Genomic DNA, 16,073 nt, shown 5'->3' on the forward strand with positions numbered 1-16,073 from the left:
GGTCAGTCCCAGGGCATTCAAGATGCTGGAAATGGCACATGCAAAGTTGGCAGTCATAGTGGCAATGTACAACTTTTTCAAGTCTTCTCAATTTTGCGTGCTGTTTCTCTAAGGCACTGGATAAACTCTTCAGTCACTTCTCTGTGGACTGGAAACTCATTTCGAAAACAGGCAAAGTCTGCACTATCAATTTCTTCCTAGTCCTTTGCTATAAATCAAAACAAAACATACTCAGAACTCCTGTAGACTAAAAGAGAAAAGCTACCAGCCATGCCCTGCATCTTCCACAAGGACTGACAGGCTGCGTCCCTGCAAAAGCCTGTTATAATGTAAATGAAATAAATGGGTGGGCTGAATGTTACCAACAGAAGCAGATGCACTTCAGAGCACAACTTGGAATGTCTTTTTTTGTAGAAAATGGCAACCATTGGAAATGTTTGTTGCAGCATGAATAGTACATAGTACACAACAACAGCTGCTGCCATCTTTCTATCCCTCCTCAAGCACTTTCAGCTGTGCATTTGCCAATATATTGTTTCCAGAGATTTGTTGATGCAGCAGTACTGACTTTTATCAGTTATTCATCAGCCATGATTACAGGTTCAACCTCACTATGTAACAAATAGTGAATGACAAATTCCTATCATTGAAGTTCCAAATCATTTTTTTATTTATTAAACATGAGATACTCATGAGGTGTTCTTGGAGGCAAAGGAGTTGCAGAAGAATTGGGAGAGCTGTTCATATGTCCATGGGGTTGATACCTTACTCCCTCTCCCTTCTCCTGGCACCTGAGGTCACAGTGGGTTGAATGCTCTTAAGCATGAATGCTACTATTTTGACTAAGTGCAGCTTAAACATAAATAGTGAGAATGATGTATATCTTCAAAGTATTGCATGAACTCAAAAGTTTTATCTGCCTCCCTACTTTGTCTAGTCATCTCTTCTCAAGATTGTTGTTTCATCCTTGGCTCCAAAACTACAAAAACTAATTAACCAGACTTGATTAAAGAAAGATTTTATAAATATTTTCAGAAAGTGTGTGATTAATACAATTGAGAAAATTGTATCCTTCTCTTTTCTTAGAGGCCCCAGACATGTATTTGCTTTTTAAAATGTTTATTTGCTTTTAAAATGTTTTCATCAAAAGTATCCAAAAGTCAAAACAATATAATTAAACAGTAAAAGATAATGAAGACAAGCAGATGTTTAAAAAGATTGTATCTATACACTGAGATGTCTAAGAGATTAGTTCTGTGGCCCAAGGGGCAACTGACCCCATGTATTACTTTGAACCTACTGCAAATAATCCAGATGATCTACAGCCAGTTCCGAAGCAGAAGTGCTTCTTCCAGGCTTTCATCTGTCACAAGGAGGACTGCAAATTACTCCAGAGATTCCAGGAAATCCCTGGTGTTCATGACATGTGGATAGTTGGATCACATTGGATCTGGGGCGATCCTGCACCCACACATCAAAAAGACCCACTGCTGTGTTGCCATACAGAGGCTTATTGGTGACAGTGCTTCCAGTGTTCACATGGCTGGATGGCCTGTGATGACTTCACCAGAAGCAACATAGGAAGCAAAGTTTTGTTGACTGACGAAAAAGAGGTGATGGTTTCCAGGAGGACAAAGCACCGGTGCCAAAGTGCTGTTGGTCCAGTTGACTGACTGGACAGCAAAATAGTTTTGGAGTGCTTCCTCACTGGTACATATGGATCTCCTGTGGTGTGTCAGTGACAGCTCTGGAGCAGATTACTCCAGTTTATTTTGCCTGGTTTAGACTTAAAAAGGTAAAAAGGTAGTCCCCTGACATTAAGTCCAGTCATGTCTGACTCTGGGGTGTGGTGCTCATCTCCATTTCTAAGCCGAAGAGCCAGCGTTGTCTGTAGACACCTCCAAGGTCATGTGGCCGGCATGACTGCATGGAGCGCTGTTACCTTCCCGCCGGAGCGGTACCTATTGATCTACTCACATTTGCATGTTTTCGAACTGCTAGGTTGGCAGAAGCTAGGGCTGACAGCGGAAGCTCACGCCGCTCCCCAGAATCGAACCTGCGACCTTTCGGTCAACAAGCTCAGCAGCTCAGTGCTTTAACCCACTGCGCCACCGGGGGCTCCCTTAGTCTTCATGTTTAGACTTAGTCTTCATGTAATTACAGGATTGATTGGAAACTCTTCCCATCCATAGCCATGATTCCATAGACAGTAAAGAGAGGCAAACAGAAACCTGAGTGAGCATGCAGCAGAAGATCATCTAGAATGATTACTTCAAGTTGTGTTAGAGTTGATGTGAGCTGCAATCCAAAACCACCGGGAGGGCTGCATATTCCCCATACTTGCTTATGCCGAGTAGTGTCAGTGTTTACAGGATCATACTACGAAGTTCCTGTTAAGTCTCCCTTATAAAAAAGATTTTAAAAATCCGCAGTGTTGCCACTGGAATGTCTCATTGTTTTAAAAAGTCATAACAGCAGTGACAGCAAATAATGTGTTTGCTGCAGGAAGGGGTTTTAGGAACACCATCAATGGAACCAGTCACTTCATCTCACAGAAAGACGACATAGATCATGTGGGTACATGTGATTTTTATGAATCTGTGAGCTCAGGCAAGTATGCTAATCCTAGATTCAGTTAAGTGTACATCTTTTGTACTACACCAAAGTTGTTAAATTTGTTTATTCTAGTTGATGTCTGAAATCACTTTTCCTGGTGTGCCGGCTCCAAATTACTTCCAAAAGAGACACTCAGAGACTGAGGGCAGGATCAGAAGTTGATTTATTGCTTTGTTGGCCAAGGCACATTGTCAGGTGAAATTATTCAAATCTGACATAAATCAGTTACAAACATGGACATTTTATAAACATTTGACAGGCATTTGAAAAAAGTGAGCAATTGCTGTGATTGGTGTAAATTACACTGCAATTTTTTTGGTTCAAAAGTACATTCATTTGTAGTTTGTGATTAGTGCAAAGTATGACGGGAAAGTTAATAAAGTTCTTACTGGAAGAATTCTTGAGCATCTCCTGTATCTATATTGCCCCTTTCTGCCCCCAAGCAACACATTAGTTCAGGATGGGACTATCTTGGTAAACAATGCTTGTTGATTGGCACTGGGTCTTCCTCTTCCTTTCTTCTTCTCCCCCTCCTTTTTCCTTTCCTATGTGGTAGGAAAGGGGTGATATTTCCGACCTGATGGGTTTAAGGTCTCAAGGGAGAAGTTTATTGTGGGGAGAGATGGCAATGTGGCATTCCCAGAGCACATTTGGCCAAGGGCTATAGCTGCACCCTTTTTGGTATGTATTAATTAATGGGAAAGGAAGAAGAAGTTGTCAAGTGGGGTCAGTTGTGGATCATTCACCTTGGTCTTTCAAGGTGTTTGGGATAACTTGTGGTCACTCCTGGTCCCCAGCTCTTTTTGGGTCCTCATTTCAGAAAAGAGTAACAACTATCTGACTTCATAGCCACTTGCCAATTCAGAGTTATGTTAACAGGATACAATACATGCTTTTCCCTTGTTGAGATTATTTAGGTAATCAGCCTAGGGATTCCCATCATATTTGGATTCCCATCACCTGAGACAAGTGATCATCTTGACCGATGATGGTGGGAATTATAATCCAACTTTGGCAAAGATCCTTGTGTGGATATGATGAATAACAGTTTCTGCATGGTGTCCCCCTTTAAGTACACTACAATCTGAGTCTTTTTATGCATGTCTGCAAGGGTGGCTTACCATGAAGTGGGAAAGAATGGGGTTCTACTCGAACTCATCCTATTTCTGTGTATGCTTGCCTGCATGTGGCAAGGGGAACAGCAGTTGCCTCCAGAAACATATACGGAGCATGTGTAAACCACAGACAAGGGGGAAAGCAGTTAACCCTGCCTAATCAACTATTTTTGATACGGATCTAGAGCTTTGGCTACAGAATAAGAAAATAGAAGTGTCAGATGAAAAGCCATCCCTGGATGCATTTTGGAAGTTACTAATAATGGAAACTGAGATAGATTTAATATCTTTCTTCAGGCCTTAGCAATGATATTCTTCAATAAATCATGAATATATATTTTAAGTACAGTAGACTCTCAGTTAACCGGAACCCAAACAACCAGAACTTGCAAGCGACCGGCAAAAAAGGAAAAAAAAAGAGTTAAATAAAATCAGCTGTTTTATAATACAATAAAACAGTAAAATGATGTTACGTTAAATTACATTTTTCTTAATTTGTTTTGTTAATTTGTTAATAGTATTTCAATATGAATATCAAATCAATACAGAGTTTACAGTATAATATAGCATATAATATTAGGCCAGTTTTTACTAGTAACTCTCAAACAATCAGGAACTACATTTATCTGGCATTTACCCCTCCTCTTGGGTGTTGGTTAACAGAGAGTTTAGTAACTGACTGTACCAGTCCCATTTTGTCAATACAGCATCTCACCCACCTTCTTTTTTTGCCCTGAAATGATATTAACTCGAATGTCTAGAACCATTTTATTTTAAAGCATGTTACAATTTAGTAGATTTCCCTCTAGTTTATAGTTCTACATAGAATGCTTTATAATTGAAAATTCTTTAGCATTTTTCCAGTTACTTCAACTTGAATTATGGACAAAAGTAGTAACAAATGAGGTAAAAGTTTTCATGTTAATCATTGCAACACTTCCCATATATAAAACAGTTAATCTAGTTAATTTAGCCCTTTGGATTACTTGGCAACTATAAATATTGTCAGGCAGAACTATTTTAACATATCCAGTATTTTTAGTTGTATGTTGTTAATTTGGGCTCTCTCTCTTTTGGGCCAGCGCCTACATTTAAATATATTTTTCCAGATTTCTTGGCTTAAATCTATACCCATAATCTTTTCCATACTTCTCAAAAAAGGTTTTAAAGATGTGCGACTGATCCTAATGGATTCTGCAGCTTAACAACTGTGTTTATTTACCTAAACATTTTGCCATAAGATACCAGTTCGGAATCATGCTGTCCTGATGACTGAACAATGTCTATCTAATCAATTGAACTATTGTTTTTAATACATATATTAAAAAATAAGGAAGATGGTGCTCAGCATTGCCCATTCTCCTACCATTACTGGTATATCTTTGCTTGTCATTTACTGGAAGCAAAACAACTTTCCCATATTCACCAGCAGAACAAATGATATAAAATGAGATGTCTAACTAGGATGGCTTTCATATTCACACAATGCGTTTCACTTCATCATAGAGCTTGTTGAGATCCTTCAGTGTCTCTTCCAAGTCACATGCCTTTTGTCTGATCTCAGCAGTCATATCTGCCTTAGCACCATTTTTTATGTGTATGGCATCCTGGACAATATTATAAACACTTCCCAGAAGAGCTGCTACAGCAAATGCAATTCCTGCTATTCTGCTAATGTTGTTTATGGCAAGGGCATCTCCTCTAGATGAGTTTCTTCCTATGTTGGGTACCTTCCTGGAAGCTGGAAATGTGTTTCCTGCAGAAGAAAAAACTCGTTTGATTGAGGCCTTCAAGTTAGGATTGGCTCCAAGAGCACTAACATTCTCTATGATTTCCTTTACTGTGTCAAATTGATTTGGAATTGGACGAATTGCATTAGATAAGAAAAGTTGATCATCTGCCTCATTAGTCTTGTCACCTGTAGGAAATCCAAGATTGAAATCTACTTGATCAAGGCTCATAATTGCCTTTATGTTCTCCTGGCATTTATTGAGGGTTTCCTCACATTTCGTCATGAGGTCTTTTGCTTTTTCCCTTTCCTTTGAATTCATGACACGTTCACATACATTAGCAGAGATGCCCGTAGTTGCTGCTGCTACCCCCAGTCCGAGGCCAGTACCTGTCAGGATTAAACTCACGCCTGCAGTGACCGGGGCCAAGGCCAGGCCCACAATGGTCAGGATGCCAGAGGTGGCCCCTGCGGAGCTAGCAGTGATGGTGGCAATTGTGCAGTCCTTGTGGATTTTGTCAATTTTGTCTGCCACTTCCCGAATGCAACCAATACATTTCTCAATTTCTTCTTTCTGGGCAGGAAATCCTTTCATAAAACAGGCAATCATCTCATTGGCATTTTCCTCTAAAGAGTCACTCCCTTCATCTCTGCTACAAAGAAAAACATGCATGTTGGTTAAAGACATTCTCTCAATCCTGGATAAACAAAACTCTTCTGATATGCATATAAGTAAAATATGCATATTCCAAATGTATAGAGATGCTTGAGCATCTCTGATAGAAAACTTCCATAGCCTGCAGTCTTATGTACACTGAACCTGAATTCAGCGGAGCTAACTTCTGATTAGCTATTGCTGTTATCATCAGCACCATCTTTTCTTCCAATTTTTAGTGCTTTTAGCGAGGTTTTCTGTGTTTGTTTTTGCTGATCCAAGAAAATCCATTATGGAAAAAGACAAACAACCCCTTTTAATGAGAGCAGTAATTGTTGTGATTTTAGAAGCAATTTTTATGTATATTTGTTCTCTGTATGTACCCTGTGTAAGCATGCATTCTGTTGCCAAGATCTTATTTAACATTTGCATTTAGCTTTAATGTTTACTTATTTATTTAAGCTGGAATTCATTATGGCAGTTATGAAAGTGCAACAGGGTTATGGATTTGTGAATGCTGTGTCCAGTTCTGGGCACCGCAGTTGAATTCTGGGCTCCCTGCATTTGAAGGGAGATGTTGACAAGCTGGAATGTGTCCAGAGGAGGGTGACTAAAATGATCAAGGGTCTGGAGAACAAGCCCTATGAGGAGCAGTTTAAAGAGCTAGGCATATTTAGCCTGCAGAAGAGAAGGCTGAGAGGAGACATAATGGCCATGTATGAATATGTGAGGGGAAGTCATAGGGAGGAGGGAACAGGCTTGTTTTCTGCTGCCCTGGAGGCTAAGACGTGGAGCAATGGCTTCAAACTACAGGAAAGGAGATTCCACCTGAACACGAGGAAGAACTTCCTGACTGTGAGAGCTGTTCAGCAGTGGAACTCTCTGTCCCAGAGTGTGGTGGAGGCTCCTTTTTTGGAGGCTTTTAAACAGAGGCTGGATGGCCATCTGTCAGGGGTGCTTTGAATGCGATTTTCCTATTTCATGGCAGAGGATTGGACTGGATGGCCCATGACGTCTTTTCTAACTCTATGATTCTATGACTGGTTTGCATTCACAATTGCTGTGTATTCATTAGGTTAAGGAATGAGTAAGGATGATGAAATTCCCCCTAATCCTTAGTAACTGTGGTGAGCTGTGGTGAGGAGCAGAGCTTTGTTCCCCTGTCAATCCAGAAGCAGCAGATTGACATTGCCATTCTCTCGCATGAGCTATATCCATGGTGAGAGAGAATCACAACAGGGATCCAGCTTCTGGCTGTTGCACCAGAGATAAATCACAGAAGGAAGTGGGAATGTAACTCAGCTGCCTCCCTGCTGCAAGGGAACAGACCCCTGCCACTCTATGTCTGCTGCCCGATAAATGGGTATTGGGGGAGTCAGACTGGGAGACACTGCTTAGATACTTAACTGATTACACAACTGAGTAGGTGATAATGAATACAAGCCCTACTTACCCTATAAATGCATGTACGACTCTAGAAATGTTAGGGTAATATTAAAATCCACGGTTTAGGCTCAAAATCTTGCCATTGACTTATAAATGGGGTCAACTTATAGATGAGTATACACTGTAACTAAGTTAATTTTTATTATGGTAGTCTCTTTGCACAAAACCCAAATACTCAGGTGCACATAGAGGCAATGCCACTGAGTTATGGGAGAAGTATGGAACTCACTGCCTCGGAGTGTGGTGGAAGCTCCTCCTTTGGAGGCTTTTAAACAGGCTGGATGGCCACCTGTATGGATTACTTTATCCTTTTCCTTCATGACAAAGGGTTGGACTAGATGGCCCATGTACTCTTCCAACTCTATGATTCTAAGTGTGACTGATAGTTTCCCAGTTGTTCTAAAAGCCATTCTGGCAATATTCTGGCAGCTGTTGCGGTTTTGGGAGTAGGAGCTGTGTCTGTATGTCGCTGTCCTGCCTGCCAATTGAGAAATTGCTTCCATATTGGATACCTCCTTAAGCAGATGTCTAGATCAGGTGTCAAACTCCAGATGTTTGGGCCTCCAAATCCTATAAGCCTTAGCCAGCTTGCTCTATTGCCAGGAATTTTGGGAAATGAAATCCTAAATAGTTGGAGAGCTACAAGTTTGACAGCAATGACTCTAGATGGTTCGACTGCCACCTTAACCAGCCTCCAGTCTATGTAAACAGTACAGTACAGGACATAATGACAGAAGTGCATCCATTATCTTGAGAACCACAGCTATATATCCAATGTTTAGAGGGAATGTTCCTGTAGTTAATCCCAATTATGTAATGTTTCATGAAAATGAAACATTACATAAAGAAAAGGACTACTCAAAAGCAAAACAGCTTTTCTGAATTACACATAGTTTCGGCATGATTGAAATACGGCAAAAAGAAATTACACTACAAGATTTTTCTCAGTAAGAAAAAATGTGTGGAAAAAATAAGAGAGGATGACAAATTATGGAATATATGTTTTGAAGTTTCTGCAATAGTTCATGGAAATATGGACGATCCATGCATTAGTAATAGTCATGGGATCGTGACAGGGTACCTCTATCAAAGTGAATTTCCCCCTTTCCTACTGGCAATACTTCTGTTGTGTTCTAGAAGAAACAATCTTTCCCTTGTGGAAGACTAGGAGGGCGAGCATTAGCTCTCCAACATACATATGATTCTTGTGTGTGTGTGTCCGTCCCCAGAAACTCTTTGTGGGCAAGAAAATATGATTTTGGACCTTCTCGGGCCCCTCAAGGACATTTTGAGATGTTTGGGAGTGGAAAAAATTAGCAAATTTAGTTTTGAGTCCTAGGGGTTCAAAAAGGGTCCAACAATGTTGGAAAATCCTCTATAGCCCCTACAGTTCAATTTTGGGCACTTTGGAATTGATTTCTTTATTGGTAGCCAGAATCAGAATACACTACACCTGTACTGCTTCCAAATCGTGAAATGCTTGCCCTTTTATCATCATCTAACTAATACAACAAAGTTTCTTTGTTGTATTAGTTCTATTTTTTCTTTCTTTTCTCTTTTTCCTACTTTAGTGTAAAGGTATATTTTAATTATCTTTGCTTAGCCATAGGTAGATATAAACATTTGATAAAAAAGTGAGAAACACAAACACACAATACATTCATTTGTAATTAAACCTTTGTACTGTGATAACCAATATTTAGAAATTATTATGAGGATGGCAGAGAGAATTTACTTTCAGTAAATATATCTTTGGGTTACCTCTCACTGTTCTTTGCAGATTCCACCATTTTCATGCAAAGTGAATCTTCTTCATGCAATCTTTGTTGTTCTTTACCGTTTAGACTGTCTAGCAGAAATGTTGAATCTCTCGACTCATCCTCATGGTTTTCTAAATCTGACATCTTTAATGAAAAAACAGTTTGTAAAAATTAAACACATTTAATCATAACTTCAAAAGTAATCAATAATTTCCTACATTCCATACTATAAACAGAGGGGGATCAGACCTATGCATACTGGAAAGCGCTCACATGCTGATCAAAAACTCCATCATGAAAAACACACATCTCACAAGGAAACGCAAACTGTAATAGTCATATAATTTACTGGGCATGAATATTATCTGAGACTATTTAGGCTGAATCGGCTCAACCTGCAAACAATTAAACAGAAGACCTTCAGCCAGCTAAAGATTAATCTTTTTCAAAGTTGTCAAAAAAGTAATTAGTTCAAGCTTTCAGTGCACATTACTTCAGTCTGATTTTCGGTTCTTAACATGGAGTAAGTTGGCTTGAATCTATGTGGATCCATCCATATGGGCCACCATCATCCTTTTTTTCCTACACTCATCTATATTGCTAAGGCAGAATGTAAGGAACAGTGACCATCTTAGCTTCAGTTTCAGCCCAGCTAGACTGTGTAGACCCTGCCCATCACTATTGCAGGTTGAACATGGAGTATGTGGCCACCTCCATGGCCAGTCTGGAGTATTGTCCATGTGGACAATATATTGGGCTGAAACAGACTTGACCCAGTTGTCTAGAGGTTCACAAAGTCCTAGGATATTCTCAAGTTTCACACAAACTCCAGAGTATCCTTTGAAATTGCTTACTGTGGAAGAAAAATGGCTTAAGGACTAAAAACTGCCAGTACTGGCTTTGTGGTGAGTACATGTTCTTTTCATTTGAGTAGCAAAGCCCCCTATTTACTTTCCCGGAGTCAGATGGGAACTGGTGTCTTTCATGTATTTTGGACCACCTCTCATTTATAGTTGCCATAAATTGAAGCTGGCTTGATGACAGACAACAAAAACAACAACAGATTTGGACTGACATCAAAACAACTTGGCTGGGTAATTATAAATTTTGCTATCATGCAAGAGATCAGAAAAGGGGGTGTTAGGTGAAGTGCTGCTTCATATAATTTAGAACTAGAATTTTAGCAATTAGCATTTAAGGACTTCATCAGATGGGCAAAATTGTCCATCTTAGGACGCTTGGACATTGAGCCTTCCGGCTCCCATCACATGATGTAGACCAACTTCCATCTGTTTGTGAGATATTTGGAAGCAATAAGAAAAGTTAGTCTAGACTGGAATTCTCAGAATTCACAGGCACAGCAGCCACTCAGTTTTAGTTCCCGTATATACTTGAGTATAAGCCGACCCAAATATAAGCCGAGGCAAATAATTTTGCTACAAAAAACTGGGGAAAACGCATTGAGTATAAGCTGAGGGGGGAAAAATGCAGCAGCTACTGGTACATTTCAAAATAAAAATAGATGCCAATAAAATTAGATTAATTGAGGTAAGTTAAATGTTTTTGAATATTTACATAAAACTGTAATTTAAGATAAGACTGTCCAACTCTGATTAAACCATTATTTTAACCTCCTTCAATGTAAATGTACTTACGTATCTTTCCAATAATAATAAAGTAAAATAATAAATGTAACAATAATAATAATAAATATAGTAAAATAATAAATCTAATAAAAAGAGCAATAAATGTAGTAAAATAATGTAAATGTAATAATAATAATAATAATAATAATAATAAATAGAGTAAAATAATAAATCCAATAATCATAAGAGTAAGATAATAAATGTAATGAAAACAATGATGAATAGAGCAAAATAATAAATGTAATAAAATAATACTAATAAGAGAGTAAAATAATAAATACCCTTGACTCAAATATAAGCCACGGGGAACTTTTTCAGCCTAAAAAGGGGGCTGAAAAACTAGGCTTATGCTCGAGTATATACAGTATATTGATAATTTTTATCTGGATACACCTTCCTTCCACTATCTTATGTTTGTTTTTTCCATGTCCGGGATAAACTATACCCAGAAACATTATGATTAGACTTCTGACAGTTGTAATTGAAATTAGTTCCATTTTAAAACTCTGGTACGTAATGAATTTGAAAGGTCACTTAAAAATGTCCTATTGGACTCTTACCTTTCTCACTTTCTTTAACATCAAACAATTTTCATCAGGAAATAGCCTTATTTCATCCACTTAAAAGTACCAGTTATCACCTGGTCTAGAAATTAAACTGGGGAATCCAATTTCAAGGCTCGTTGGACAATATCCTGGATGGACTCTGGCTTCTTACTTCCAATCAGGAACCTTGTATCTGGAAACACTGTGAAGTTCCAACTCACCTGGATGGAATAATACAAAACTGATACTCCTGTTGAGTTTCGATTCCTCACAAAACAGAACTTGAATGCTGTAAGAAGATTGTCCAATAAGAGCAAGTGAGGAGTAATAAAGGGAGGTTCACGGAAAGCAGAACAAATATCACACGCCCTTTTGCCCAAAGGCAGAAATCTCATCGTTTAATCTCCAACAAAGTCTTCAAGGAAACATTTATAATCTGTGTGTTTCTTTGTAAAAGAAATAGTCAAAGCACAGTAATGACATAGGCAAAAATGCAATCAAATGCTTGGAGACATTTAACAGTTTTGAAGCTTGCCTGAAAATTTCAAGGAAGCAGGATAACAAAACCTGGCCTGGGAAGGAAACTTTAGAAGGGCATAGTTTGTGTGGTCCTTACAAATATTTTCTTATCCTTATAAGAAAAATCACACCACAAAGGAAGGCATCTGATGACACACAAATACTTTGGGCAGGAAGACATGTACAGAAGGAAGTGATCTTTCAATTACTCCAGTCTAAAGCCTTTCAGGACTTCATAGATAATGGTCATCATTTTGAATTATGCACAAAAAATGATCTGGAAGACAGTGCAGATTAAAGAAAACAGGAGCAATAGGCACTGAAAAGAAGACTCTAGAGACTAGCAATCTGAGTTTTCTTGAACTGGCTCACACAGTCCATTGAAATAATCTAATTTACATGTGACCAAGTCATGTATAACTGCTTCCAGATTGGATTCATCAGAGACACGATTCTGCTGTTGCTGAAGCCCAAGGACATTCCTGGTCACAGCTGCTACTTCCCCAGGGAAGAGTTTAAAAATGCAATTTTTCAAACTTTTGTACTGTAAGATTCAAAATTTCCCAGCCCACATGGCCTGAAAGTTAATCTGTTTAGTTTAGATCAGTGTTTCTCAACTTTCCTAAGATCCCTTATTACAGTTCTTCATGTTGTGGGGACCCTCAACCATAACATTATTTTCATTGCAACGTCATAGCTATAATTTTGCTACTATGAATCATAATGTAAATATCTGATATGCAAGGATGTATTTTCATTCACTGAACCAAATTTGGCACAAATATCCAATACGTTCAAATCTGAATGCTGGTGGAGTTGGGGAAAATAGACCTTTGGGGGTTGATTTTGTCATTTGGGAGATATAGTTGCTGGGATTTATAATTTACCTACAATCAAAGAGCATTCTAAACTCCACCACCAATTGAATTAAACCAAACTTGGCACACAGAACTTCCATGACCAACAGAAAATACTGGAAGGGTTTGGTGGGCATTGACCTTGAGATTTGGAGTTGTAGTTCACCTACACCCAAAGAGCACTGTGGAGTCAAACAATGACGGATCTGGACCAAACTTGGCACGAATACTCAATATGTGAAAACTGGTGGAGTTTGGAGAAAATAGACGTTGACATTTGGGAGTTTTAGTTGCTGGGATATATAGTTCACCTACAATCAAAGAGCATTCTGAACCCTCACAAATAATAGAATTGGGACAAACTTCCCACACAGAACCCACTCTGGTTATTTATTTATTTATTTATTTATTTATTTATTTATTTACAGCTTTTATATTCCGCTCTTCTCACCCCACAGGGGACTCAGGGCGGATTACAGTGTACACATATATGGTAAACATTCAATGCCAATTTTTTTGACATACAAACATATACAGACATACACAGAGGCTAGTTAACTTTTTCTGGCCGCCAGGGGAGCTGTCGCTTTCATCGTCCATCTGCGACGCTGATGAAGCACCTCCGCATTCCCGCATGCTTCCCCGCTGGAATGCTTTGCTGGAGTCTTCTTTATGGCCTCATAAATCAGTTAATTTAGCCTCCCCACACTTTTTTTAAAAGGTGGTACCTTATTTTCCTACTTGACAAATGCAACTATCTTTCGGGTTGCAAAGGTCGACAACAGGCTACACACAATTGGTTGGAAACCCACTCCAACCACTCCAACCCGAGCTGGCTTCGATTTCATGACCTTTTGGTCAGTGATCTTAATGCAGCTGACACTCAGCCAGCTGCGCCACAATCCCAGTTAGTGTGCAGTTTCTGACCAACAGAAAATACTGTGTTTTCTGATGGTCTTTGGCGACCCCTCTGATGCTTCCTTGTGACCCCCTCAGGGGTTCTGACCCCCAGGTTGAGAAACACTGCCATAGACAATCCTAAACTATGTCCAGGCTGATAGAGGAGGGATGATACTCTGTGCACATTCTGTGGAACCCTACATGAGCTAGAAATAGGTTTCCCTCCCTCCTAATAACAAATGTTTCTGAGCTTATTTACAAAACAGCTTTATATTCATGAGTGAAAAAGGCTGTCTCTTTTCCTCTCATCTACTTTTTTGTGTGTCCAAGTGGTATACAAGAAAATAAAAATAACATATTATCTGAGAATTCCTCCTAAACCATTTGTATACCTTTCTGTCATGGTCCTATGATCTCAAGTTGCAATTCTTAAAAATCCTTCCTAGTAATTACATCGAGTTAATATTATGATTTAACAAATTTCAGTAAAAAATACATCATAAAATTTTTGTGGCTAAAGTAAAATCCATCCCCCGAAAAAGCTGAAAAACCCCCATTCTCTTTTTGTCAACATTTTCGAAAGCACACATGGTTTCACAGCATTGGAGCAATTCTCTTATCTGTTTAATAGGAAACCAGAAGTTTCTTTTTCATTGGCAGAGTGGGGTGTTACATCTGTTTTGCAGTAGTGTAGATGTCAAGGAGTTATCTGTGACCAGCATTTTGGGTAGTTCCCTTAAAATTCTGACCCCAGGCTCCGCTGTACTTTTCAGACCTACCCTTTCAACTTCACTGCTGAACTGAAATGGCTGAGTCCTCTGGGAGGCATTGGAGTGCAGCAAAAACAAGTTCAGCTTAATGATTGGATAAGAAACTAAGCTTATAAAGATGCTGAATTTGATAGTGCAGCAAGCATCCCATTACCATCATGTCAGTGGCAACACAGAAATTGCCTGAATTGGATTGGTAGTGTGTGTGTATGTAAGTCAAGTCACCTGCCAAATGATAGTAACACCATATATTTCTTTATAAATATACACTACTTACCAATTACTAGGAGCCCCTGGTGGCAGTGGGTTAAACCCCTGTGTCGGCAGGACTGAAGACCAACAGGTCGCAGGTTCCAATCCGGGGTGAGCGTGGATGAGCTCCCTCTGTCAGCTCCAGCTCCCAATGCGGGGACATGAGAGAAGCCTCCCACAAGGATAGTAAAACATCAAAACATCTGGGCGTCCCCTGGGTAACGTCCTTGCAGACGGCCAATTCTCTCACACCATAAATGACTTGCAGTTTCTCAAGTCACTCCTGACATGAAAAAAGAAAATCAATTACTAGATACACTGGAGATGCACCTTGGCAATATCTACAGCTACGCCACCGTTTAGTATTAATATAAGAACCATTAGTTTTAATACCTCAGCCATATCTTCTGCATATTCTTTCTTCACCTTTATTTTGCTTTCTTTCCCTTCTGCCTTATTCTTTTCTGCTTCCTTCCTTTGTAATTTCAGTATGACCCCAGTATCCACAGCAAAAACATTCCAAGATCATCCTATGGCTACCTGAAACTGTGGATAATATTGAATATTTTTACTATACTTGGGTCAGACGCATATCATGAAATTGCATTGGGGGACCTAGAGAGGAACTACACACACTTGGTGTGTGTATCTCTCTCTCTCTCTCTCTCTCTCTCTCTCTGTCTCTGTGTGTGTATTATTCTGAAGCATGGGTATGTGAAAAAGTGGATCATGGAAATGGATGTCAAGGAGCTAAGTGTGCATTTTCAACGAGTTTAATTTCATACCTGAAATCTATCATTTCATTTATTTATTTATTTATTTTAAGCATTTATATCCCATCCTTCTCAACCAGGACTGCTTACAACAGGCAACCATTAGATGCTGACACAATACAATTAAGAGTAATAAATACAATTAAACAGTTAAAACCTTTATAAACAATAAATTAAAACAGTTTGGAGGTTTCTTAGCCTATTTGCCACAGGTTCTGGGGTTATTATTTTCAATAGATGCAAAAGAAGATATTGAAATTTACTTATTATGTAATATTCAATATGGCAAATAGCATTTGGATCATCCATGGTATGGCTCTGGCTCGAATTCTCTTGGTGGTTTATGTAAACAGGTTCTGGAGCTATGTAAACCAACTTCATTATGCCAATGTAAGGCATTGCTTCCTTGGAGCAATGTTTTGTGATAGCAGGGAGGGCTCTTCTACACAATTGAACAAAATCCCACATTTTCTGCTTTGAACTGGATTAT

The 16,073-nt window shown here is 39.0% G+C and overlaps 2 protein-coding genes across 2 annotated transcripts in view; one reads left to right on the forward strand and one right to left on the reverse strand.

Annotated features, from left to right (window-relative positions):
• The window catches only part of MB (myoglobin), a 49,141-nt gene that overhangs the window by 2,820 nt on the left and 30,248 nt on the right, over positions 1–16,073 (forward strand). The window lies entirely within an intron of this gene.
• LOC132775739 (apolipoprotein L3-like) lies at positions 4,677–9,472 on the reverse strand. Its single transcript, XM_060776608.2, has 2 exons — positions 9,323–9,472; positions 4,677–6,113 (listed from the first exon to the last, which is right to left on the reverse strand). The coding sequence occupies exons 1-2, from the start codon at positions 9,463–9,465 to the stop codon at positions 5,210–5,212; spliced, it is 1,047 nt and encodes a 348-aa protein (XP_060632591.2). The 5' UTR covers positions 9,466–9,472; the 3' UTR covers positions 4,677–5,209.

Source organism: Anolis sagrei, chromosome 5 (genome assembly GCF_037176765.1).
Source record: "Anolis sagrei isolate rAnoSag1 chromosome 5, rAnoSag1.mat, whole genome shotgun sequence".
Taxonomy (NCBI): Eukaryota; Metazoa; Chordata; class Lepidosauria; order Squamata; family Dactyloidae; genus Anolis; species Anolis sagrei.